Source organism: Trachurus trachurus (assembly GCF_905171665.1).
Source record: "Trachurus trachurus genome assembly, chromosome: 23".
Classification (NCBI taxonomy): Eukaryota; Metazoa; Chordata; class Actinopteri; order Carangiformes; family Carangidae; genus Trachurus; species Trachurus trachurus.
The window spans coordinates 3,504,761-3,530,782 of record NC_139912.1 but is presented as its reverse complement, the minus strand read 5'-3'; the positions used below and the strand labels follow the sequence as shown (position 1 = coordinate 3,530,782).

Below are 26,022 nucleotides of genomic sequence, written 5' to 3'. Positions count from 1 at the left end.
TGGGGCGAAAAAAAAACTGCTGCAACTTAGACAAAGCATGACTGCCATCTAGCGGTTTGGTGGTGCTATCGCGCCATTAAGACTTTTTTTTAATTTTTTATTAAACATGTAAACATGAAGAACAAATACAATGACATGCTCATTTCTGTCCATATGTGCAAATCAAATCACAGTGATAGAAAAATCACACCTACTGCATTACATAGGAAATCAAAAATATTTTCTATAAAGGCTGAGTACCAGAGCCTATATAAAAATGAATGCACGAAATAAATAAAAGAAGTAATCAAAAGGAAAAAATAAATAAATGAAAAAATACAAATCAAAGATACAAGGGGTTCATCACAATTGAATAATTTCCATAAGTGTATACAGTTTCTTAGCTTGGGCATTATCTATTTTTTCCCCAGACATCTTTGAAACAGATGTCCATCTTAACTCACATGGTAAAATAAAGAAAAACACTAATAACAGGTGGAAGAAAGAAAATTCTTGCCAACGGAAAAAAGTTGCCAACCGCCAATAAACCATCGAAGAAGAAGAAGGAGAACACTCACCGGAAGTGGTGGCGAGCGGCGGTAAATTCTCCGTCAGTGGTGATGGCGGCGGGTCGAGGGGAGTTTTTCCGGAGTTACCTGGAGGGCTTGGAGAGGCTGTCCGTCCAGCCGACCTACGGGAGACCACAGCCAGGACGGGAGAGAGCAAAGCCAGGTCCGGGAGGAGGAGGAGGAGGCTCGAGCAATGGACGGTCGGCCGGGAAAAAGAAGAAAAAACGACCGAAGAAAGGGACGCCGTCGCCGACCCCGGTTAACGTTGGCAACGTCAGCGGGAATGTTTGCAGGTGAATGACTCACATGATAATAACTTACACTTTGTACTCTTTTTTTTGAGGGATTTAAGCCTGTCCACGGCGACTTGCATGGTGATATCATAATTTATCTACCAGTTTCCCCGGACCAAGAACAGACGGAAGAGAAAGAAGAGGTTTTGGTTTTCATCCAAGAAAAAATCCTTCATCAAAGGAGAACCTGTTGGAAAGGTGAGTTGTGCTATAGGCGCCATCTTGAAAATGACACCTTTCTAGTGGTCAAACTTTGGTAAACTTTTAGTATGTTATTAAGGACATCTAATTCTATAAAAAAAACAGCTGAGAAACCTTTTGTTAGAATTTTTTTGGGGTCAAGTCATATTTGCACCTGACAACTAAAAACTACGGTAGGCTACGTAAACACAACTTTCTCCCGCCATTTGTCTACGTCACACTCCTTCTCCTACTACTTCCAACATCTTCAGATTTTCACAGTAAAAGTCTAAAAATCTACTCACTAATCATCTGCTTTTGAAGTTAATTTTGTTTTGAGTTCATTTTCAGGTAGGTGGATAGCTTCACACAATGGATGACTCTGGTCTACAAGGCTCTTCTTGGCATGGTTCCTACTTATGTACTGAACTGGAAGCCGTTATGCCTTACGTTCAAATTACATTTTGTATCTCTCTGCTCCTCGTGTTCGAACTGAATTGGGGGAAAAAAGCATTCAGTTTCTCTGCTTCCTCTTCTTGGGATGCCCTCCAATCTGAGCTGAAATGATCAGAACTTGTTTCATTGGGAGTTTTCCGCTCTGTCTTAGGAAACCGACAACGGAAATCCTACGAACAATTCTAACTGTAACAATAACAACTGCACTTTTAATTGTGAAATTTGCTCGCACTTTATATTTCAATGTTGTTTTGTCATTGTTGTCGACCTGTCTTGTTGTTATTATTATGGCGTGTGCTGCTGCCTTCTTGGCCAGGTCAACGCTTGTGAAAGAGGTCTTGATCTAAAATGGGTCTTTTATCTGGTTAAATGAAAATAAAAAAATACAGATTATTGATTTCACTGATCATCTTTGACCCAACACTTGGCTATTGATGGACTAACTAACACAGGTTTTTGCACAAGAGTTACGCTGTATTCTTGTGTTTTGAAAAGCTAACTAAAAGTGTGTAAGAGTCACAAATTGCATTGGAGTCTTCTTTCTAAAACTTTACAACCTCTTCCATAGTTTGCCGACTGAGCTTCTGATTAAGATCCTCTCCTACCTGGACGTCTCCTCGCTCTTCTGCATCAGTCATGTCAGCAAACTCTTCCGCCGGCTCGCCAATGACGAGTAAGTACAGACAGAACGCAGCATCATTCATTGATTATTGGATGTTGTAATTAATTTACAATCCTCAGTGTCCCAGTGTCTACTTTGTGGCCTTCTCTCACTGTAGTGTCATGTGGCATGAGATTTACGTATCAGAGTTTGGGAGTCAGGTGTGGAGGCCGAGGTCGCCAGACGACAAGGAGGTGAAGGAGGCGGAGGAGGTGGAGGAGGACCGGTCGGAGGGTCATTGGAAGAGGATGTACTTCAGGGCGGCAGCCGGACGAGAGATCGACAAGTGGAGGAGAGAGCTGAAAGAAACCAGTCCTTACACCGGCTTACCCAGGCAGACGGCGTGGGTCCTCAGGTACCGGCTCAGTGACCTCAGTTCATATCTACAAACATAAACATCAGTATCACTTGTTTTGAAATGTTAATGGCTGTGGTCCAGCTGAGGACTGTTATTAAAGGATAGTTCAGCATTTTGGCAAATTGGCCCATTGCCATAATCCCTATAGTCATAGTAGCAGTAGGTTTGTTAACTTTAATTGTCGGTGCAAGCTGTTTTTAGTATGGCGGAGCAGAGCCGTGAGCTGCTCAGAGCTACGCTACGGAGGCTCATGGGATTTCTTGGTTTCCCTCATCAAACTCATCAAATACACAATCCAACAACTCCACAACGCTCTGGTGGACAAGTTGTGAGCTGCACTGGTAACGTTCTGTTATTATCTCATAGTGTGGTGAATGTGCAGGTCACAACTTGTCCACCAGAGCGTTTTGGAGTTGTTGAATTGTGTATTTGATGAGTTTGAATAGGGAAACCAAGAAATCCCATGAGCCTCCGTTGCGTAGCTCTGAGCAGCAAAAACAAACAAACATAGATACGGTATTTGATTTCACTGTGAATGAGAAAAATCTGGTTCTTTTTTTTTATGTGACATAATTATTGGTTGAAATCTCATCAAGGGATCAGTAATGTAATTTTCACTGTTGATCTGTATGAATTTGTGGAGCAAAGCTTTGTGTTTGCATTGACCAGAAAATCCTCAGCAGATGAGTTATTAATGAGAAAGTAATAGGACACAGAAAGACAATGTTTGTTTAGTTTTTGTTTTATCAACTGTACACAACAATAGCAAGACTTTGGAAGACTACGTATACATTTATCTCTTGTCATTCTTCTCCATAGTTCACATGATGAAGAAGCAGATTGTCAGGTTGTCTTTTATCCTATTTCAGTTTTGTGTCTTGTGTTTGTTTTTTTCTCCAGGAACCTGAACGTGAGCTGGGAGCTGACGGTGTGCGACCGCTTCGGGCAGGAGAGCAGGCTGCAGCAGAGCCGGGCGTATTTCTTCGAGTCGTCGGTGATCGTGCGCTGGAACGGAGGCAGTTTCGCCAACTACCGTCACATCAGCACCATTCAGCTGCACGGCGTCAGGAAGGAAACACTGAAGAGCCCCAGAGTCAGGAAGTAAAACAAAAAACAACTTTACCTCCACCACCTCTCCTCTCCTCGGCTGTATTCGAAACCGCATACTATACTGCTAGTACGTACTGATTTGGCCAAAATGTAGTATGCAGTATGCAAACAAAAGCAAAATCTGCAGTATGCGAAAAATTCCCGGATGTCGTACTGATTCGGGAAATATCTCCAGTATGCATCTGACCAGTCTACATTGCATACTGTATCCCACAATGCAATGTGCCCCTGACATCTAACCGTAACCAAAGACGGTAGTATATCTTTGCCATGTACCGTAACTATGTTATATAGTTTGATAAAATAAAACTTAATGTAGACTGATCAGTTCATTGTAAAATATTTATTTATTTTTGTAAATGTGGTGATTTCTGTATACAGAGTCCAATACACACAGGAAGCTTCAGTTTTCATTCAAACAAACTAATGCTACTGCCACAATTGTTAGATTTCATCAATGAGACCAACAATTATCTCCTAAAAATAATTTAACCAGCCGGTGGTAAACCTCTAAAAACCTGCGGGTAAGTTAATTAGCGATCGTTTTCTCCCCCGGGATGACGACGGAGGTTGGCCCGGCTGAGCAGCTCTCCAGAGCAGCTGCCGCCTCTGTGATGTCCCGGTCGCTGTGGAGCTTCACTTCTCCGAAAAACATTGGAGCAAACTTCTAAACAGCCGTCATTTGGATAAACTGGCCGTATAATTGGGATCTAAACAGTTACTCTCTCGCTTGAAAAAATATTAAAACCTAATAAAGTTACATAATAACAGCGCTAGAGCGGGAAATAAAACAGCTTTTCGCCTGTTTTACAGCTACCGCTACCGGTTGCCGCGAAATGCATTCTGGGAAACTCATATACTGCATACTGCGGTGTGAATGGCGTCGAATCCCACATTCAGTATGCAGTATACAGTACATACTAATGCAGTATGTAGTAGGCAGTACGGTAGTAAGCCGGTTTGAAAACAGCCCTCCTCCCCCTCCTCCACTGCTGCACATTCACCTGTTCCTTCCTCCTCTCCTCTGTCAGGCCTGAGTGGCGATCTCTGATTTTAAAGCTGGACTTGAAGACTCAGCACTGTCGCTTCCTCGGCGAAGACAGACTCATCAAACTGATCAGTCTGTCCCCAGGTGTAATCATCGGCATCTGGAGGGTCAGTGTCCAACGGGAAACAAACTCAACTCTCATGTTTTTGTGTTTTTATGACCATAAACAAAAACAAATGTGTGTGGTTGTGTTTGTGCGTAGGGTCAGAGCAACATTGCCTTCATCATGGTGACGCTGCACTTTCACAAGCTGGTGGAGAAGAGTCTGCTCGGATCTCCAGTCTGGTCAGCTCTGCTTTCTGTTTTTTAAAGGGATAGTTCACCCAAAATTGAAATGTCACTCATTATCTACTCACCCTCATGTGGACCAAGGGCTGGGAGAAGTCCTCCGTGGCTTCTCTGAGTTACAGGGGGTCTCGGCGTAGCAGTGCATGTCCATGTAATGGTTGCAAATGGATACCAACTGTCTTCGTAACAAAAAGACACACCAAAAAACATCCAAATACCTCCATGCTGCTCTTATGTAATGTCTGTCTTATATTGAAGCCCCAAAATGCGAAATAAGTTTATATTTCAAGCTTGTTTTGTAGCGGAAGCTTCTCGAAGCTCCTCTTCCGGGTTCGTCAAATTTGGACGAACTGGGAAGAGAACGGACCCTGGTTCGTCCAGGAGCTTCCGCTACAAAACAAGCTTGAAATATAGACTTATTTAATTTTTTTCGGGACAATTTTGCATTTCGGGGCTTCAATACAAGACGGACATTACATACGAGCAGTATGGAGGTATTTGGATGTTTTTTGGTGTGTCTTTTTGTTATGAAGACAGTTGGTATCCATTTGCAACCGTCATATGGACATGCACTGCTACGCCGAGACCCCCTGTAACTCAGAGAAGCCACGGAGGACTCTGAAACTTCTCCCAGCCCTTAGTCCACATGAGGGTGAGTAGATAATGAGTGAAATTTCAATTTTAATGGAAGAATAATAATAATCCTCTCTTCAGTTCCTGAATCTTCTTAGTTGTTGAGTTTTTTACCTTCTGCTTTCCGTCCTGTTTGTCCCTTCCTGCAGCCCGTACGCTGAACCCGTCGAGCGGGCGCCAGCTTACGACTCGGACCCAGAGTTTGGTCTCCATGACTACAGCCTGCACTTCGTCCTGCACACCACCGGCACCGAGATCATGTCGGGACATTTCCGCGAGCTCTCCTGTCGCACACGTAATCACAGTTTGATCTCAGTTGGGTAACGTGATACCGATTAGGAAAACATGGAGAAGATTTCCGGGGCCCAGTTGTTCCAGAAGTAATCCGATCGGATTTTGGATAATGGATTGGATCTTGAAAATGGGTTGTTTTCAAAACCAAAAAACGGATTCTGAGATCGGATTGGATCACGTAATCCAATCTTGGTTTTTATCTGGATCAAACCCTCAGTTTGTGTTGTTCAAAACTTTTTAGTAGGATCAGGAACAAAATGTAATTTAAATTAAATTCAAACTGGTCAAATAAACGATATCCATAATGTAGTGTGTATATATACATTTATTGATTTATATTTTGCACCTAATTTTAAACTATAACAGTGATTAATAAATAATGTTAACTTTTGAATATTCTACAACTGAAAAACCTTTCCCCAACTACTTTTCCCCAAACTGAATTCAATGAAATTTGAAGTTTGAATTTGAAACACATGGGGAAATATTTACATTTTCACTAATGTGCTGTATATTTGCTTTTTTTTTTATGTATTGTAACAGCCCAACCAGATGGAGTCTGGCTGTTTAAAAGATATTGAAGAAACAACAAAGAGCACAGAAAACAATACATACACTCTGTTTTCAAATAAACACACTTTGATTGAGCCCATGCTGCTGTTCTACCTGTTGTTTACAGACCAATCAGCCTTCAGTGTGATGCACAGTCCCATCTAGAGCATCATTATCTGGATTTGGTAATCTTGAAAATTTGGATTTAGATCAGACTGATCCAATCCAATTTTGCTTTGAACAACTGGGATAGAAGTAAGACGGAATTTCAAAATCCGTATAATTTTTATCCAGATTACACCTTTTGAACAACTGGGCCCAGAAGATCAGAACCATGTGAATGAATAAATTTTTTCTTCAGATTTTTCCTCTTGACTATGAGATTTCGTTCATAAAATCTTCATTATTGAGCCGTGGACTTCTATCGTTGAACTAGTCTCAGATCTTTGAGCTGGTAAATTGAACTGACCTTAACACAAGCTTTCCCATTTGTCTGTGATCAGTTCAGATCAGCCATGGCCTGCTGGAGTTTAAGGTCATCGACAGAACCAACCTGTTCCAGCACAGGTCGCTGTCGGGAAACGTGAAGCTGCCCTGGAAGAGCGACCTGCTGGAGGGCTCAGTGGAGGTACCGGTCCTGGTTCACATTTTTTCTTTCTCTCCACGAATGTTAGGAATCTTTTCAAAATTTCATTTGGAGTCAAGCCAATGTTAACTCATTGAGTGCCAACCACGTAATTTTACGCTTTTTTTTTTTAAGCAGAAGTAAATGATCCGGTCGTTTTGGCTAACTTCCTGTCAGCCGATGGAGTTAGCAGTCCCCGCCCTCGTCCCTACGTCACCACATTCACGTGCATCCCTTGGCTGCACACACAGAGAGGACCGCCCCTTTATGTCGTTCTCTCTCCTCATTGGATAAAGGTTGTAGGTTGTAGACCCGTGTTTCGGACCAAACACTCTATATAAGTGATTGCCGTCGGAAGATAGAACTATTTAAGACTTATATTAACACAAACATTCCGCTTACTTCTGCTTTAAAGTATGAAAATAGACACTTTAACACACCTTATGTGTGAATTGGGGACTCTACGACAAACAGAACTGAAATAGATGACGATCAAAAACTCATGACAGCTCACGATTTGGAAGTTTTTTTTTTATCATAACTCGGCTTTTGCAAGAGTCTGATAGGTGGTTTTGTGATAGAACAACAATTGTTCTATATATTTATCTTACACGAGCCCTTTGATCCAGAAATGCGAGTGTCAGAAGAGCGACAGGCACAAACGGAGCACCTTTCATAAAAGACGCTCTATCTCCTTTTCTAGAAAAAAAGCAGGGATTTTGGTGAAATCCAGCCATGTTTAGCTTGAGTTTTCTCAGGAACGGAGGCACGTAGAAACAAACGGTTTGTGGCCATTTGAAGCATAAAGTTTCACCTTTCAAGCGAGCCATAGTACGTATGTGTTGGTGGCAATAATATAGGATACACTATGGCTCTACAAAAATCGTCAAAAATGGTCTAAATTGCTGTTACACTTGACTAAACCTTTGGAAAAGAGCGCGGCACTCAATGAGTTAAGAAGTGCGAGATGAATCCAAGTCCGTGATCATATTTATTGTCTGTGCTTTTCAAGCCAAAATGCACCAACGTGTTGTTTTATATAAAGATCAGCAGGTGGCGCCAGAGAGCGAGTCTGGTACTCAACTCTGATCAATACTGTGGCATCTGAGTAACAACTTCAACTTTCACATTTCAGTCTTTACACTGCCAGTCCAAAAAAAGTCACCACTTGGATTTAACTAAGCTAATAGGTCATTGGATTATTACTGCATGGATGATTATGTTTCAGCTGGCAACAGCTTATTTAACCCTAACTGATGCAGTCTCATTTCTTAAACAACCATGTTGGAAGACAAAGACAAAGATGTTAATCTGTTTCAGAAGGGTCAAATTATTGGCATCAAGCAAATAAAGTTTCTAAGGAGACATTATTAAAGACTGGAAGGAGAGTGGAGAACCATCATCTTCAGGGAAGAAATGTGGTCCAATGTGACCACAGAGTCCAGACCTGAACCCCATTGAGAATCTTTGAAAAATGAATGCAACTTTGGATGTAAATAAATGTTGCGACATTGCAGAACCTCATTGAAACGATGCCACAGCGAATGCATGCTGAAATCAAAGCTAAAGGCGGTGCAACAAAATATTAGAGTATATAACTTTTTTTTTGGACGAGCAGTGTATCTTTTCATATTACAACTCCACACACACTTCACTCATGGACGCAGGGACGATGTTGACGATGTTACACATGCACCGGAAAGAATGGGCTCTATGCACATCTCCACTACTTCCTGAACTTATTGCTGCTCCTTTGTTTCCTGTCTTACATTATTGGACAAACTGATTAGTCCAGGTGTATCTGACCATTGTGACTACTCAGACACACCTGGATTAATCAGTTTGTCCAATAATGTAAGACAGGAAACAAAGGAACAGCATTAAGTTCAGGAAGTAGTGGAGCTGTGCATAGAGCCCATTACTGGATTTTCCTGCGAAAGAAAAATGTTTAATTAAGTCGCCACATTTAATGCAGCAGGGCACTGATACTGTAATAAGTAGGGCTGCCCCCGACCAAAGATTTTGTTGGTCGACCAGTAGTCGTCACTTATGGCGATTAGTCGACTAATCGACCCCCCACCTTGAGGGAAAATTGGGGGTGTGGGTCCGCGGCGTGGAGCGGTGCGGGCATAGACATGTCTATGGGTGCGGGTCTCTGACTGCAGCGGGGACTATCATGGATCTGCTCCGTGACCGCCGGTGAGCGCTGTGGGACGGGGCCGGGGCTCAGACAGCACCGCTAACGGTTGAAAACAGCGGTGATACGAGAGACTGCCGTGCCGTGTAAAAAAACAAAAAGAAAAGTGTCACTTCACGACTTCCTGTATCTGGCCCTTCAAAATAAAAGCTCCATAACCTTTCATATACAGTTCAGTCATTGATGTTGGCTTAATTTTGACTAGACAAGGCTCCAAATGTTTTTTTTTTTTTCCCTGTGACCAATCGACCAATGAAATTTTGGTCGGCTAATGATTTTTTGGTCGACCAGTGCTTGGTCGACTATTTGGGGGCAGCCCTAGTAATAAGTGAAGCAGCCACACTGCCAACACTGGCTGTGCTGGTCTGTCAACACCAAGAGCCATTTGTATAAATACATCATCACTTTGACAAGGTAAGTTCATCACCAGTCGGGGCAACACGTCGTTTTCATTGTTTATAAAGACGCCTACAAGAAGAAACTCTGGGATGAAATTTTCAGGCTGAAAATCACCGGTAAGTGTTTTGAGAGTGTCGTTCGTGCTGGGCGCTACTGTTTACAGATTGTTACTGTTAGAGTGTTAGAGCTGTCGTTAAAGTTCTTGGTGGTGACGGCCTTAAAGGGACAACGAGGAGTTTTGGAAAAACGAAGCGTTTTCACACTACATTTATGAGCCTCCGCGCGCACCGTAGAATTCTTTGACCGGCGCAAGACGGACTCATGTTTTCATTCATCAAGAATTAAAGTCAGAGGTTCAAAGAGGTTCAGTTACCGTCGTAGTTCCGGCCATAATCAGCGATTCGGCGGCGTTATTCTCATGAGCGTCCGCAAAACCGAAAGTAAGGAAACGCTGGTTGGCTCGCCCAGCATTTCCACCATTAATTAAAATAACAAAATAACGATAGAGACAAAACGATATATTTATCGAAAATGGGCCCTTTAACAAGTGTGGGTAGCGTAGATTCATCCACATTAACGTGAGACTTTTTTTTATAACCAAATAGAAACTCCTCGTTGTCCCTTTAAAACATCTACTGACAACAAAATAGGTTTTGTGGGCAGGGTGAAATATGTTCCCAACCCGATTTCCAACTTTGATGGTTGTTTCTTCTTGTGTCACCCAGAACTGCTGCATCATGACGCTGACTCTGCTGGATGAGTTCCAGAAACCCTTCTGGTGCGTCAGCTCGCCCATTTGCATCAAGATGACAAATACGTCGCTGTCCCTCGACTACAGCGGCGAGCACTTTCTGATGACATACGTGAACCCGGATGGTCAGGTGAAGATGAAGCTGGTCTGGTTAAAGGAGCAGAAGCAGTTTTTCCTCTTCAGCCTCACCGTCTACGTTTCTGTTGCCAAAGTCAACAAGCATTTCAGCAGAGAGTACTGAAGCTGAGCAGGACCGAAGTTCTGGTTTATGATGTCTAAAGGTTCAACGAGGTCACTTTGAGTTTTCTCTGGGTTTAATCAATTGTTTAGTTTCATTCTGAAGTCCTAAAGGTTAGACAGTTTTCAGTAGTACAATAAAAAAAATCCCTTTTGTTCATAGCACAAGGAGAGTATCACTGTTTTCATTTTAATTAATACACTTTACACGTGTCAGAAAAGAGTTTACACCTTAAAGACTGAATAATAAGTTAATGTTGACTCTGAGCAGCTTCTGAGGATGTACCTCGGCTATTTTAGTTCCTATCCTGATCACGTGAAAAACCTGCAGGGGTAAAACTTGAATATTTTCTTTTATGTGCAACAGAGAAATAAATGTTTTGTCTTCAAGATTTTGCAATGATGTCGTTTTTAACCTCTTCATTTTTGATGGTGGAAATCGGTTTGAATGTTGAATACGTTTAATAATCCAGTGAATGTGCTGACTCTGTTGGCTCCATGAGCGCAGACAGAAACATCAGACCTGGTCACAAAATTGATATTTAGGTTTAACACAAAAAATCAATGTTCTTAAACAAACAGTTTTACCAAGATATTTTGTCTTGAGCTTAGTTTTTTTCAAAACGGGATCGGTTAAACGTGTACATGTGTACGTTTGTAAGGTCAAAAAGTCTGTTAGTGTATCATGAAAACCACAACCAGAATGTTTCCTGTAAGTGAGCACACAGGATTGACTTCCCTGTTTCAAAGTGAGGCATCTGTATGTGAGTTTGGACTGAGACATCTTCCTACCTCTGCCCTCTCATGTCGGTGTTGTTCATAGCCTGAACTTACTTTAAAAGTAAAAGCAAAATTTACGTAAACTACGTTCAATTTCCAAGTTTGTATCCTCGTTTAAGATGCAAGACTGGAACATGCAAGTTGTGGAAAATTATTTTCTTAGATTTCACAAGATTTTTTAAGATATTGAACATTCATTTGCATTTCCTCCCACAGTAGAACGGCCCCAAAATTGTTAAATAGTCATAGAATTAGGTTTTAACGATCACATCCACTTTATTTATATTGCAGCCACACAATACAACTTCCACTCAACTACTTACATATTGCAATAAAGATAAAAAAAAAATAAATCATACTAATACTAAAAAAAGTTCCTGAAATTTCATGCTTCTATAATCTACCTATAGTAATGACAAATAATTCTCATGTCAAGCATGTCTATTAGTTCACTTTCAAAAACAGTATTGACATAATAATTATATTACACAAATTCAGTTTAAGGAACATATTACAACAGAACAGTATAACAAATTTATCCTTCATGCTGTTTCTTGCAAACACTACCACTGTAAACAAACCTTTATATTAATTAATCGAATCAACCTGCATGTGCGTATTTGACGTGAAGTTTAAACAATAAAAGATGAAAAAACTGAGTGTAGCTGAACCTTCGGCGCACATAAGACATTGCAGAAAGTGATGCTTGACAATAGTAAGTGAAGAATGTATCAAAAATAAAACGAAACAAATGGCAACTTTTAGAAGAATTAGAAATAGTTATTACTGTTCCATTTTAAAGGATCAAAATTCTCAGTTTGACCGTAGCTGAACCTTTACAGCACAGTTCAGAACAATTCAAGAGATTCAAAACAGATTTGCTGTTATTTCAGCAATGTACAAATACACCGTGAGATAAAAGACTTACGTCTGACAAATATGTACCACAAATATCAAGATTAAAACAATGAAAAAAAAAAATCAAGTAATAACAACATTTTACAGAATTTGAAATACAGTAATTACTGTGGATTCCATTTTAAAAGCTCTGGACACATGGTAACTGAATACAAGACGCAATGAAAAGTGTGACTCATCACTCATCAAATTAAATTCCACTGAGTTGGAAAAAACACTTTCAGGTGAGTAAATGCAGACCTCTAGTTTTCTTACTGGCACTGTGTGTTTGTATTACAGCTCAACTAGAATAAGATAAAGTAACTTTGTGGGTGTTGAGCCAGGAACACCAGGAATCATCTAATCATTGTGATTGACAGGAGAAATTATCAGAGGAGCAGAGTTTACACCACCATCACATGTGCAAGGACTAAAGAATGGATAGAGTTTCTCTTTGAAGGAGCAGTTGGTGAAGGAGTAAAGAAGATCTGCAGAATAGACATCATAAAAGGAGACCCGTCCATCATCATAGTCCACAAACACCCCCACCTTCTGAAGACAAAACTTGGGAGAGCAATTAACTACTTCATCATCAATAGCTTTGTATTCATCTCCATTTCTCAAACCCATAGCCCAGATACCATATCTAGGTCTGAGTGTGATGCTTCCCTTCCTTTCAATTGTCTCTTTGGCCACTCCTACAGTCCAGGCTGTCTTCCCTTTAACCTGAACCTCAAAGTAAAATCTTCCAGAGGAGAAACTCTGCTTTCCTAAAACATTAACACACCTGTAAAATCTCTCTGGGTTGTCTGGAAGATTCTTTCTGATATCACCATGATGTACTTGTTTCCCATCTTCAGACAGGATAAGATTAGGGTGTGCTGTATTGTGATCGAAGGTCACCTCCACTTCAAACTGCTGGACACTCTTCAGTTCAGCCTTCCTTCCTTCATATTCTTCATCGTGTTTGACAGGAGATATGATGAGGGGGGCAGAGTTTACGCCACCACCATTTGTGCAAGGACTAAAGAATGGATAGAGTTTCTCTTTGAAGGAGCATTTGATGAAAGAATAAAGAAGCTCTGCAGAATCTACATCATAAAAGGAGACCAGGTCATCTTCATGATCAACAAACACACCCACCGTCTGAGGATGCTGAATGAGTGAGAGACGGACTGGGTGGTCATCATTAGCCATGTACTCTTTTCCATTTCTTAACCATATAGTCCAGAAACCATCCTCAGGGCTGAGTGTGATGTTTCTTTTCCTTTCAATTGACTTTTTGGCAACTCCTACAGTCCAAGCTGTCTTCCCTTTAAACTGAACCTCAAAGTAAAATCTTCCAGTGGAGAAACTCTGCTCTCCTAAAACATTAACACACCTGTAAAATCTCTCTGGGTTGTCTGGTAGTTTATTTCTGAAATCACCATGATGTACTCGTTTCCCATTATTAGACAGGATAAGATTGGGGTGTGCTGTTTTGTGATCGAAGGTCACCTCCTTTGCAAATTGTTGGACCCACTTCAGGGGTTTGGCCTGCCTTCTGTGAAATCCCTCGGTGTGAGCACCAACATCAGGTGGTTTGATGTCTAAAGAAAAGGGCACACATGCATGGTCAGTCTTGCAGAACAGGCCTGTTGGACTGTCAACTTTTTTCACTTTGATTAGACTTTGATTTTCTGTGTGATTGATTAGTTCATGATTTAACCTCATGGTTAAAACATGTTTATTTCATGGTAGGTACCACCTGCTAAGTACATAGTCAATAGTTATTGTGTGGCTATTGTGCTGTTGTCTGCAGTGATGAGGATTAGATTTAATGATGGTACCTTTCAGAACAGCATTAGCAAGGAGAGCAAGCAGAGGATTGAGACTTTCTCTTTCCACAGAGTTGCCAAGAGTGGGAGCCAGTGGATGGGCGGTTTCTGCATGTGAGAATTAGATAAGATACAAGCATAATAATAATAATTGAGATGAGGTTTCTATTTTTATCGTCAATCAACTAACCTCTTGGACTTGATTTGAACATTTTCAAACGTTCCACCAGATCGTTCCTTTTGATCTTCTCCAGAACATTCAAAGTTATCCTTTGAGTGCGATCCTGATATTGTTGTACCATTAGCTCCACTATGTCCACCCTGTCTGCCTTCTCCACCTTAGCCTCTGGGATTCTTGAGCAGCCTTCCAGGACGCCATCTTCTTTAACATAAAACTTGAAGAGCTTAAACTGCTCTTCATTTAAATCTTGCAGAGTATTCAAGAGTGCCTCCCCAAGGGTTGCCATTATGGTTTCCTTCTGTAAACATGAGGACATTTCCAATCAGACTTTTTTATTTGAACATCTGGAATGCAAATAACAAAAAGTAAAGGGAATGTCCTATCTTTATACCAACAAATCAGGGTCCATTACTTAAGTTCACAAAACTACCCAGTGATTAAAAAGTTACAACCTTCTGATGTAACTGTCTTTAACATATTTTATGTAGTGAATCCTAAATAATACACACTTTATAAGCACTAACTGTACAATTGTACAACTGATATTGCACTATTCACTTTGAGTGCAGTATCAGTAATACCAGAACTGAGATGCTGAATAACTCCTTTGATTTTAGCTACCTGACTTCACTATAGTCATTCTTCATATTCATATAGACATCCTCTTTCCACTGTGGCTGAATTTCACTCCTTTGCTGAACCCGTGGCTTCCCTGCAGAGGAAGTATTTCAACTCTATAGAAATGTCCCAGAACAAGACACTTCTTAAAGATTACGCTGGATTATTCCTCTATTCTCCACTTAAATTGTCTACATTGTATTGCAATTTGTTCTTGCATTAATTACTAACCTTAACCACAGATACTGAAATCATTCCAAAGGCGGACATCCTTATAATTGAAGGCTTCACAGCTGTGGATATATAGGTTCTGGACCTCATGAAACACAGTTCAGCACTCAGTCACAGAGTCATAAATGAATTATGACACAATTTAGGACAAATGTCTGTAAGGATAAAATGAATTTGGAACAACTGTTTGTGGCACTTTTAAAGTGAATAACAGAACCAAGGATTGACTTTTTTTCAACTTAGAAACATCACATTCAGTTCTCTCTTTCACTTCAGACTTTTCACTCCACTTCCTTCTGTTAGAACAGACACTCGATTAAAGGGATAGTTCACCCAAAATTCAAATTTCACTCATTATCTACTCACCCTCATGTCAACTAAGAGCTGTGAGAATTTTCAGAGTCCTCCGTTCCTTCTCTGAGTTACGGGGGGGTCTGCGCAGCAGTATTTGTCCATATAATGGTTGTGAATGGACACCAGAGCTCTTCGTCCAAAAAGACACACCAAAAAACATCCAAATACCTCCATACTGCTCGTCTGTAATGTCCCTCTTGTATTGAAGCCCCGACATGAGAAATTGTTCCGCCGGTCAGTGCAAATCACGTGAGATTTGCACTTACACAGGCAGAGCAGTGAACTGAGACACTGGGAGCTTCCGCTACAAACAAGCTTAAAATATAGACTTATTTAATTTTTTTCGGAACAATTTCTCATGTCGGGGCTTCAATACAAGAGGGACATTACAGACGAGCAGTATGGAGGTATTTGGATGTTTTTTGGTGTGTCTTTTTGGACGAAGAGCTCTGGTGTCCATTCACAACCATTATATGGACAAATACTGCTGCGCAGACCCCCCCGTAACTCAGAGAAGGAACGGAGGACTCTGAAAATTCTCACAGCTCTTAGTTGACATGAGGGTGAGTAGATAATGAGTGAAATTTGAATTTTGGGTGAACTATCCCTTTAACACTTTTGGTTTCTGACGTGGTAGGAAAGCACGTTTCAAGAACTTGTTCTGTGACCACAGCTCAGCCTTAGACTGAGATAGGAGGTCTCTTTCTAAACTACTGTATGTTGCGAAACATTGTAGCACCATATAAGGAATAAACATCAAACCTACCCCAAGTTTCCTTGTCAGTCAACTAAAACTAACAACAATTTACAAAATTCTTTTCAGACCTTAAACACTTGATTAAAAATTGGCACCCTTTTTCATTGTTAAAGCAACACACAGTTCATAGTGGAGGCAGCCTGGAAATCACACAAATATATTCACATAGTCAATCATACACAACATCAGTGCTGACTCATTGCTGCATGTGTTTTTTTGTTTGCATTTTGTAATTAAAGTAAACCTTTATGTTGTGCACTTTCAAACAGTTTCAGCTGATGTTCTGCTGGATCCCGGACTAAATTGAAAGTAAAGATGAAATAAGAGACAATGACTTAATTAGTAACAAAGTTCTGAAGAAACACTGAACACTGAAACTAGCTATAAAAATCTAGGTTTTTAATATACAGTATATTCAAACAATAAATGTTTAAAAAACTCACCAAACTGAATTCACCACAGAGTCATTCAAATGTAGAAAGTGGTTATTGTCTTGGCCCCGCTAGAAAAAAGAATTGCAATGAGTCTCCTCCCCCCAACCTGAAACCAACCCTCTGGTATACATCACCACTGATAATGCTTTGGCCTAGTATAAAGAAGATAGGGAAGAGTGGTTATGCTACACTGTAATAAGGAAATATAATAATATTAGGAGAAAGGAATTACAACTCAAGATTTTAGAAACAGATGTAAAATGTTCTCTGTGTCTGTTGTGGGATTTTTTTATTTATGTATTTTTCATAAATTATCAGAACTTGGTAATTAGATATCCAAACTCTCACATTTCAAGAACACAAACTCCAAATATTTTACAAAGTAATGAGGACCATCATTATCTTTACACTATTTCAAATCCGTTAAAAAAAAATGGTCCATTCAAAATACTCTTCAATGATTAGTACTGAAAACAAAACGTGTATAACTTTCTGATATTTCCAACTCTTAACATAGTATTCACACAAAAAAAGGCTCTTAGTGAAGGCATCCTTTAGTTTTGGTTTCTCTTTCTCTTGACAATAGTTTCTGGTATCTGCTTAGCTCAGTCTACTCTGTATGTCAATAGATAACATTTATTACAATGAAAGGACAAACTGTCGAGACACCAAATCTGGCTGTAAAATATTTATGATTGTAATGCAGTTATATATTAACTGTGATGATATTGTTTTGCATGACCTTTGTCTCTTTACTTGTATAATGACACAGCTACATTAAAGCTTAAGATGTTGCCATCCTCCAAAAACTTGGCACAAAGCACAAATTAACAGAAAATACACAACGTACATTTGAATAATATATTTTTTGGAGTAAGGTTAAAAAGCTGCTTTAGACTTGGTTTCTCTTTTATTTCTGCTCTAGCCCAATAACACATCACAACAGTAACATTAACCAAGTTTCCTGGTTGCCTTTGGAACGTAGTAATATAAACACACTGGACTATGGACAATAACCTACATTACAGTCAGCCCAAAGTACATTATTAACTTACTGTAAAAGCTTTTCTGTAGGCAAATGTAGTCCTCACTTAATACAGAGTGAGTCTGAGAAGATTAGTCTGTCTTCAATTTGTGAAAATATTTTGATAGAAAACTCCCTGAAAAATCACTGAACAATAAGTCCCAAAAGGGCTTCACTTCTGTTCATTTTTTTTTGTAAAGGTCGTCACCCTCAGTCTTGAATCTCAGTTTGCATGAAAAAAAAATCTCATTAACTTTGATTGTAGCTGAAACTTTAGGAAAGTTCAAGAGATTCAAAAGAGCATTACCGTCATTTTAGCAATGTACAAGTACACAGTGAGATAAACATAAATGTCTGACAATAGTAAATGGCACAGTGGAATGTAAAAATAAAAACAAACAAATTAGGCAATAACAAAATCAAACAGAATTTGAAATACAGTAATTACAACATCTCACTCACATGCTAACTGAACACAAGAACCCAAACAAAAGTGTGATCTAAAAATCAAACAGTCAGTACAGCCTTTTCTCTCTAGTAATATATGTCAGATTCTGTCACAACTCAACTGGAATAACACGAGTCATCTAACCATTGTTATTGACAGGACATATTACTAGGGGAGCAGAGTTGCTACCATCGTCATTTCCACAGGGACTTAAGTATGGAAGCAGTTTGTCTGTAAAGGAGCAGCCAGTGAAGGAGTAGAGAAGATCTGCAGAATCTACATCATAGAAGGAGACCAGGCCATCGTCATAATCAACAAACACCCCCACCTTCTCAAGATGATGATAGAGAGAGAGTCGGACTGGACGGTCATCATTAGCCATGTACTCTTCTCCATTTCTTAACCATACAGTCCAGTAGCCATCATAAGGATTGACTTTGATATTTCCTCTTCTGTTTATCGACTCTTTGGCCACTCCTACAGTCCAGGCTATCTTCCCTTTAACCTGAACCTCAAAGTAAAATCTTCCTGATGAAAAACTCTGCTTTCCTAAGATACTAACACAGCTATTAAATCTGTCACGGCTGTCTGGGAGTTTCTGACGTTTAGTACTACAATACACTTGTTTTCCATCTTCAGAAAGGACAAGTGCTGGATGTGCTGTATTAGGATCCAGAGTCACATCCACTCCAAACTGCTGGACACTCTTCAGCTCAGCCTTCTGTCTTTCATACTTATCATGATCAACAGGAGTTATGATGAGGGGAGCAGAGTTTATGCCACCTTTATGAGTGCAAGGACTGAAGAATGGAAAGAGTTTCTCAGTGAAGGAGCAGTTGGTGTAGGAGTAAAGAAGATCTGCAGAATCTACATCATAAAAGGAGACTAGACCCTCATCATAGTCCACAAACACTCCTACCCTATGTGGATTCTGATTCAGAGACAGACTGACTAAATTGTCATCATTAGCCGTGTACTCATCTCCATTTCTTAACCATACAGTCCAGAAGCCATATTTAGGTCTGAGTGTGATATCTTCCTTCCTGTCAATTGATTCTGTGGCCACTCCTAGAGTCCAGGCTGTCTTCCCTTTAACCTGAACCTCATAGTAAAATTTTCCCGGGGAGAAACACTGCTTCCCCAGTACATTGACACATCTCTTGAACCTTTTAGGGTTTTCTGGGAGTTTTTTCCACACATCACCATCATGAACTTTCTTCCTGTCATCAGAGAGGAAGAGGGCAGGATGTGCTGTTTCAGGATCCAAAGTCACCTCCACTTCAAACTGCTGAATCCTTGACAAATTAGCTTTCTTTTCTTCATAGTCATTTTGACTAAATTTACCCAAGTTCTGTGTCTTTGGGTTCAGCGTATGATTGACAGGAGAGATTATCAGAGGGGCAGAGTTTACACCACCACCATTTGTGCAAGGACTAAAGAACGGATAGACTTTCTCTTTGAAGGAGCAGTTGGTGAAGGAATAAAGAAGCTCTGCAGAATCTACAACATAAAAGGAGACTAGACCCTCATCATAGTCAACAAACACCCCCACCTTCTGAAGACAAGACTTTGGAGAGAGATTAACTAATTGGTCATCAATGGCTTCGTATTCATCTTCATCTGTCAAACACATGGTCCAGAAACCATATCTAGGTCTGAGTGTGATGTCTCCCTTCCTGTTTATTGACTCTTTGGCCACTCCTACAGTCCAGGCTGTCTTCCCTTTAACCTGAACCTCAAAGTAAAATCTTCCAGAGGAGAAACTCTGCTTTCCTAAAACATTAACACACCTGTAAAATCTCTCTGGGTTGTCTGGTAGATTCTTTCTGATATCACCATGATGTACTTGTTTCCTATCATCAGACAGGATAAGATTAGGGTGTGCTGTTTTGTGATCAAAGGTCACCTCCACTTCAAACTGCTGGACACTCTTCAACTCAGCCTTCTTTCTTTTATATCCTTCATCATGGTTGACAGGAGATATGATGAGGGGAGCAGAGTTTACACCACCATCATTTGTGCAAGGACTGAAGAATGGATAGACTTTCTCTTTGAAGGAGCAGTTGGTGAAGGAATAAAGATGCTCTGCAGAATCTACATCATAAAATGAGACTAGACCCTCGTCATAGTCAACAAACACCCCCACCTTCTGAAGATAAGACTTTGGAGAGAGATTAACTACTTGGTCATCAATGGCTTTGTATTCATCTCCATCAGTCAAACACATAGTCCAGAAACCTTCTTCAGGTCTGAGCGTGATCTTTTCCCTCCTGTTGATTGTCTCTTTGACCACTCCTACTGTCCAAGCTGTTTTCCCTTTAACCTGAACCTCAAAGTAAAATCTTCCTGAAGAGAAATGTTGCTTTCCTAAAACATTAACACAGCTATTAAATCTCTCACGGCTGTCTGGGAGCTTCTTATATACATCACCACAATATATCTCTGTTCTATTGTCAGACAGGATGAGAGCAGGGTGTGCTGTATTGTGATCAAAGGTCACATCCACTGCAAACTGCTGGACACTCCTCAGCTTGGCCTTCTTGCTTTTATATCCTTCATCATGTTTGACAGGAGATATGATGAGGGGGGCAGAGTTTACACCACCATCATTGGTACATGGGGTAAAAAATGGATAGAGTTTCTCATTGAAGGAGCAACCGATAAAGGAGTAAAGATGGTCTGCAGAATCTACATTATAAAACGAGACGAGACCATCATCATAATCCACAAACACTCCTATCTTCTGTAGGTCCTGATTTAGAGAGAGAGAGACTGGATTCTCATCATTAGCCTCATACTCATCTCCATTCCTCAACATTATAGTCCAGTAGCCATTGTTAGGGCTCGCTGTGATACCTCCTTTTCTCTTGATCGACTCTTTGGTCACTCCCAAAGCCCAAGCTGTCTTCCCTTTAACCTGAACCTCAAAGTAATATCTTCCAGTGGAGAAACTCTGCTTTCCTAAAACATTAACACAGCTGTAAAATCTCTCAGGGTTGTCTGGTAGTTTCTTTCTGAGATCGCCATGATGCACTTGTTTCCCATCATCAGACAGGATTAGATTGGGGTGTGCTGTTTTGTCATCCAAGGTCACCTCCACTGCAAATTGTTGAACCCACTTGAGTGGTCTGGCCTTCTTTCTGTGAAATCCTTCTGTGCCAGAACTGACATCAGATGATATGATGTCTGTAGAAAAAACACAAAGCAGATATATGTGGTCAGTCTTGCACAAAGATTGGAGAAGTTATTGGCCCACCTGGAAGGTGCCGGTGGGGGAACTATATTTAATGACCTTACCTTTAATTAAAGCGAGAGCAAACCCCTGGAAAGAATCTAGAATTTTTCCTTCCTCTGAGTTGCTTGGAGTGAGATTGATTGGGTGGTTGGTGGTTGGGTGTGATTTAGTCTCTGCAACTGGGAGTCATGGGACATACAATCAACAAAGACAAATTATTAGAATATTTTAATTCCCAATTTGTATTGAGATGAATGTAGTACCTCTGTTTTTGGTCTTCACCCAACTAACCTCTTGGTTTTGAGTTGAAGTTTTTCAAGCGTTCCACCAGATCATTCCTTTTGATCTTCCCCAGAACCTTCAAGGTTATCTCCAGAGCCCCTTGATCCAGGTATTGGCATAGCATTAGATCCACCATGTCTGGCCTGTCTGCCTTGTCCACGTTTTCCAGTCGGATGCTTGAACGGCCTTCCAGAACACCATTGTCTCGCACATAAAACTTGAAGAGCTTAAACTGGTCAACATTTAAATCCAGCAGTGTATTCAACAGCTCCTCCCTAAGTGTTGCCATTATGGCTTTGTGCTGTAAACATGAAACATTTTCCAATCAGACTTTTGAATATCAACGTCATAATCTCTCATTGATCAGAACTCCTACATTTGGATATTTTAATTCAAAAGATTTTGGTAACACTTTATAATGAGTACACACTATTAAGCATTAGTTAAGCATGAATAAATATTGAATTCATAATTTATAACACATGAATACTCATTAGTATGTAGTTAGTAAACATAGTTATAAATGTTTTACTCATCATTGATAAGCACAGTAGTTATGGATTAGTAAACACTGAATTCATCATTTATAAAGCATGTTTCTGACGTAAATACTCATTAGTATGTGGTTTACAATCACAGTTGTAAATGTTTTACTCTTCATTAATAAGCTCATCTATATAAATGATGGATTCAGCATTCCCAAGCGCTCTTATGCGTTCAGTATGAATGGTTAGTGAGTGTTAGTAAATGTTTTATAAAAACTCACAAATTTAATTTCCAATGGATGACTTATAAACAGTTATTAATGCAGGAATTCATGAATTCAGGCAGTTACAAAGCACTTACTACTCGTTAATTAAGTATTTTGTGTGAGCTCATCTAAAGTGGGCACTATCTATGCCTTATAGAGCATTTACAAATGAGATATTAAGGCTGGCAATGCCTCAAGACTCACAAAAGTCTTGGTTATCTTAACAGACCAAGGAGAGACACAACACAAAGGGATAGTTCATATTGCATTGTATTTATTGCAACTTCCTAACATATTGTAACTGTACAACTGTTCTGTTGATGTAAAACAAACAAGGGTAAGCATGGCTGAATAAAAACTTGCCAACACCAACGGTGGATCACAGAAGTTTAAGTTCAGCAAATAATTCTTTGAAAAAAAAAAAAAATCTTTTGGAGCAGTGTTCCGGTCCATCCCAACACGCTTGAAAACAGCAGACCAAACGGTCAGAGAATTTTATTGTACCGGGACACGGTCTGATCCAGATTTTGGACTGCAATTTAGACAACAAAAATAAAAAGTAGAGTTATCAACAGTTTAAAAATAAGGAAAAGAAAAAAACAAGGATATTTAACTTAACACACACACACACACACACACACACACACACACGCACACACACATTGACTTGTAAAATCAGAACAGACATAATAATAACCTGTGATTTTCAGCTATGATTATATTATCCTTTACAGCAGGCACATCCTGAGAGATGAGAATATTATTGTCAGGTATTGTCCCCCCTCTATTAAATATGAAAGGAGGCTGCTCTGATGATACAAGTCAGCAGTCCTGAAATGTGTGTTTACATCTCGCGGTAGTACGTCAGGGAGCGAGAGCTAACGCCTGATTTCCACCGGGGCCGTCAGTGCCGCGGAACGTCAGCGTCGCGGTTTTGCTCCGTCCCCTGCCCGGCGTCAGTCCCCACCAGACGTGTTACGGCAGCGCAGCGCTGCCTTGCGAGCCAGCCGTATTCACGCGAGAATACGGAACATACGCAAGATCGTTGCTCTTGATACAGTGTAGAGCGGTTGACATTAACAAAGTGGCGACAGCTTTTGATGTCGCCACTCTGTTATATCAACCGCTCTGATACAGTGTAGCTATGACCGGAAATGGCTATGCACTAGGGGTGTACTGCGAAGCCAGTTTAGTGGGTTAGCGAGGTATGTTGAGTCTAAAGCCAGGCTCTCCTGTAGGCTACTACAAAGGTGCTCTCTTTTAACCCGGCTAGATCATGACTGATAGCTCGAGTTTAATCATAAAACCGGCTATAAAAGCGCCACTGTTTCACTATTTTAACTTATTTACAGCTGCGTCACCTTTACTTTGAAAGTCCAGTGCAGCTGGATCAGAACGGAGCATTTGTACGGAGGAAGAGATCACACTGATCCGCTGCTGTTGACTTTCTCTCTGAGCGTCTCCGCCGAGAGTTGTCTCCGCCTCCTCACCCGTTGAGCTGAGCGTCAGGAGGTCATTATATATTATATTAGACTATAGCATATATTTTATTTTATATACAGTCAGTCACCGCCTTTATACAGTATATGGTCACCACTGAAAGAAGTTGTCCGCTCGCAGCAGGACAGACAATCAGATGGATAATCAGTAAAGTTAATAATTTCACTTAATGTGGCCATGAATAAATTAATTCCAATGTTTTGCCTGTTATATATCAGTGTTGCCCAAACGCAAATCTTGAAGTCTCCGCTGTTTTCACATTTAAAAAGGTCTTTGTTGTATTTGTACAGAGACAATATGAGATTTGCTTGTAGTGCAGCAAATAAAACACACACTCGCGTTATAATTACAATCAGTGGAATAGGACAATATAAAACACAATCTAAAATGACAGTTGATGTTGCTCTAGTTTATTTAGTTTAAATTGATAAGCTTCATATTTAATAGCGCAAGAGCTGTCAGAAAAAATAAAAGCAGCCTCCTCTCGTCGTATTTGCAGCAACACTGATGCTTCAGGCTGCGATTGTGCTTTTTTTTAATATCGCTCATACACTCTCCATTAAAGCAGATATCAGTGGAATGTTTTTGTTAATATAAGTCCTAAATAGTCCTATTTTCCGTCAGCAATCACTTACATGAAGTATTTCAGCCTAAACACGAGTCTCTCCGTCACTCTGCTCTGCTGTAACCCGAGGAGAAAATTTTCCATGTGGGATACAAGTGTTATCCAATGAGGAGAGAGAACGGCATGAAGGGCTGTGTGTGCAGCCAAGGGATGCGCGTGAATGTGGTGACGTAGCACGAGGACCAATTGATGCCTGACAAGGGCGGGGGCTGCTAACTCATGGTGCGTTCAAAGAAACTCGTACTTTGTGTTTTTCCTTCCTGTGAAGTCATACCAGTTCGATCTGGTACGAGTTCACGGGTCGGAAGTTACGAGTGGCCGTTATAGGGAACTTTCACAGACAACAGGATGGTAAAAACACGAGCTACGGGTTACCTGGAACGCTACCAAGTCGTAGTTGTGACTTGAAGCTGTAACTTACGGTTTCAAAAGCCTGCCTTGAACGCAGCATTAGCCGAAACGGCCGTGAAGCTGATATCTGCTTTAAAACAATTGCACTCCCCTTGGCTGAAATCAGCCCGTTGTGGATCAATTTCGTGCAGAAGTTGAAGCATATGACGCCAAACGCCCCCTTTGATGTGAACACGCACAGACCATAAAGCTGAGAGCCGGACTTAACAAACCAAGTTGATAACCAGCTTTGTAGTACCGTGTTATCCCGGGCCGGGACTTGAGGCTTTGTTGAGCTGGAAGATGAACACAAAGCCTGGCCATGTTGAGCCTCCTTCGCAGTAGAGTTTTCCATGACGACCGCTTCTGCACCTAGTCCAACACAGCTGACTTTTATTCTCCGACGTAATGTTGTTGTGAAGTATGACGTGCATGTTGTGTTTTATTTTGAAAGGGGGCGGAAGTGTTTTACTTTGATACAGTGTCTGACTTCCTGTCTGGTGCGATCGGCTCTGTTGAGCTTGACGCGATTTAGCAACGGGAGCGTCAAAAATAGAAGTGCTACGGATTGATAGTGCTGCGGCGCGGAGAGCCGCGGCTGGGACGCTGCTGAGACGTGTCGCGGCGCTTCCGGTGGAAATATTAATATTGATTAGAGTGGCAGCTATCGGCAGCAGTGACCGCGACGCTGACGTTCCGCGGCGCTGACGGCCCCGGTGGAAATCAGGCATAAAGCCTTCAGCTGCAGACAAGCTAGCGTTAGCTATCATCCATGGACCATGTGTGGCAGCAAACAAAACAAACACATACTCACCACTAGTGCCGCTGACGGCCGCCGACTTCGATATCCATCTCCACACCGGCTTTTTTCTGGGCCCGCGTCCGCCGGACTCGTAGATTCTGGGCAGAGTTCTCCATTCATCTTAGCTGCTGCACCAGGCTGCACCGGCTGCAGCGTTGCCGCCTCCCAGCGTCGTCACGTTGATGACGTGTTGAGGGCTCGCCGACGTTCAGTACACGTCCAGCGACCGCCGGTGCGCGTGCAACCCAAACCAGGGGGCAAAAGAC

At 40.9% G+C, this 26,022-nt stretch overlaps 2 protein-coding genes across 2 annotated transcripts; one reads left to right on the top strand and one right to left on the bottom strand.

The window, feature by feature from the left end:
- Nucleotides 1-599: 599 nt before the first annotated feature.
- On the top strand, nt 600-10,634 carry LOC311006500 (F-box only protein 15-like; the record flags this gene model as incomplete). Its single annotated transcript, XM_083999348.1, has 9 exons — nt 600-841; nt 2,046-2,150; nt 2,257-2,493; nt 3,397-3,597; nt 4,638-4,761; nt 4,857-4,939; nt 5,725-5,870; nt 6,925-7,049; nt 10,368-10,634. The coding sequence occupies 9 exons, from the start codon at nt 600-602 to the stop codon at nt 10,632-10,634; spliced, it is 1,530 nt and encodes a 509-aa protein (XP_083855474.1).
- Nucleotides 10,635-17,283: 6,649 nt separating this feature from the next.
- LOC311006344 (uncharacterized protein) lies at nt 17,284-19,944 on the bottom strand. Its single transcript, XM_083999158.1, has one exon. It carries the CDS (start codon nt 19,802-19,804, stop codon nt 18,311-18,313), a length of 1,494 nt encoding a protein of 497 aa, XP_083855284.1. The 5' UTR covers nt 19,805-19,944; the 3' UTR covers nt 17,284-18,310.
- Nucleotides 19,945-26,022: the final 6,078 nt, after the last annotated feature.

Bases quoted from the DNA above. Each gene is read 5' to 3' on its own strand.
- LOC311006344 (XM_083999158.1), bottom strand. From the start codon at position 19,804: ATGTGTTTGACAGATGAAGATGAATACGAAGCCATTGATGACCAATTA.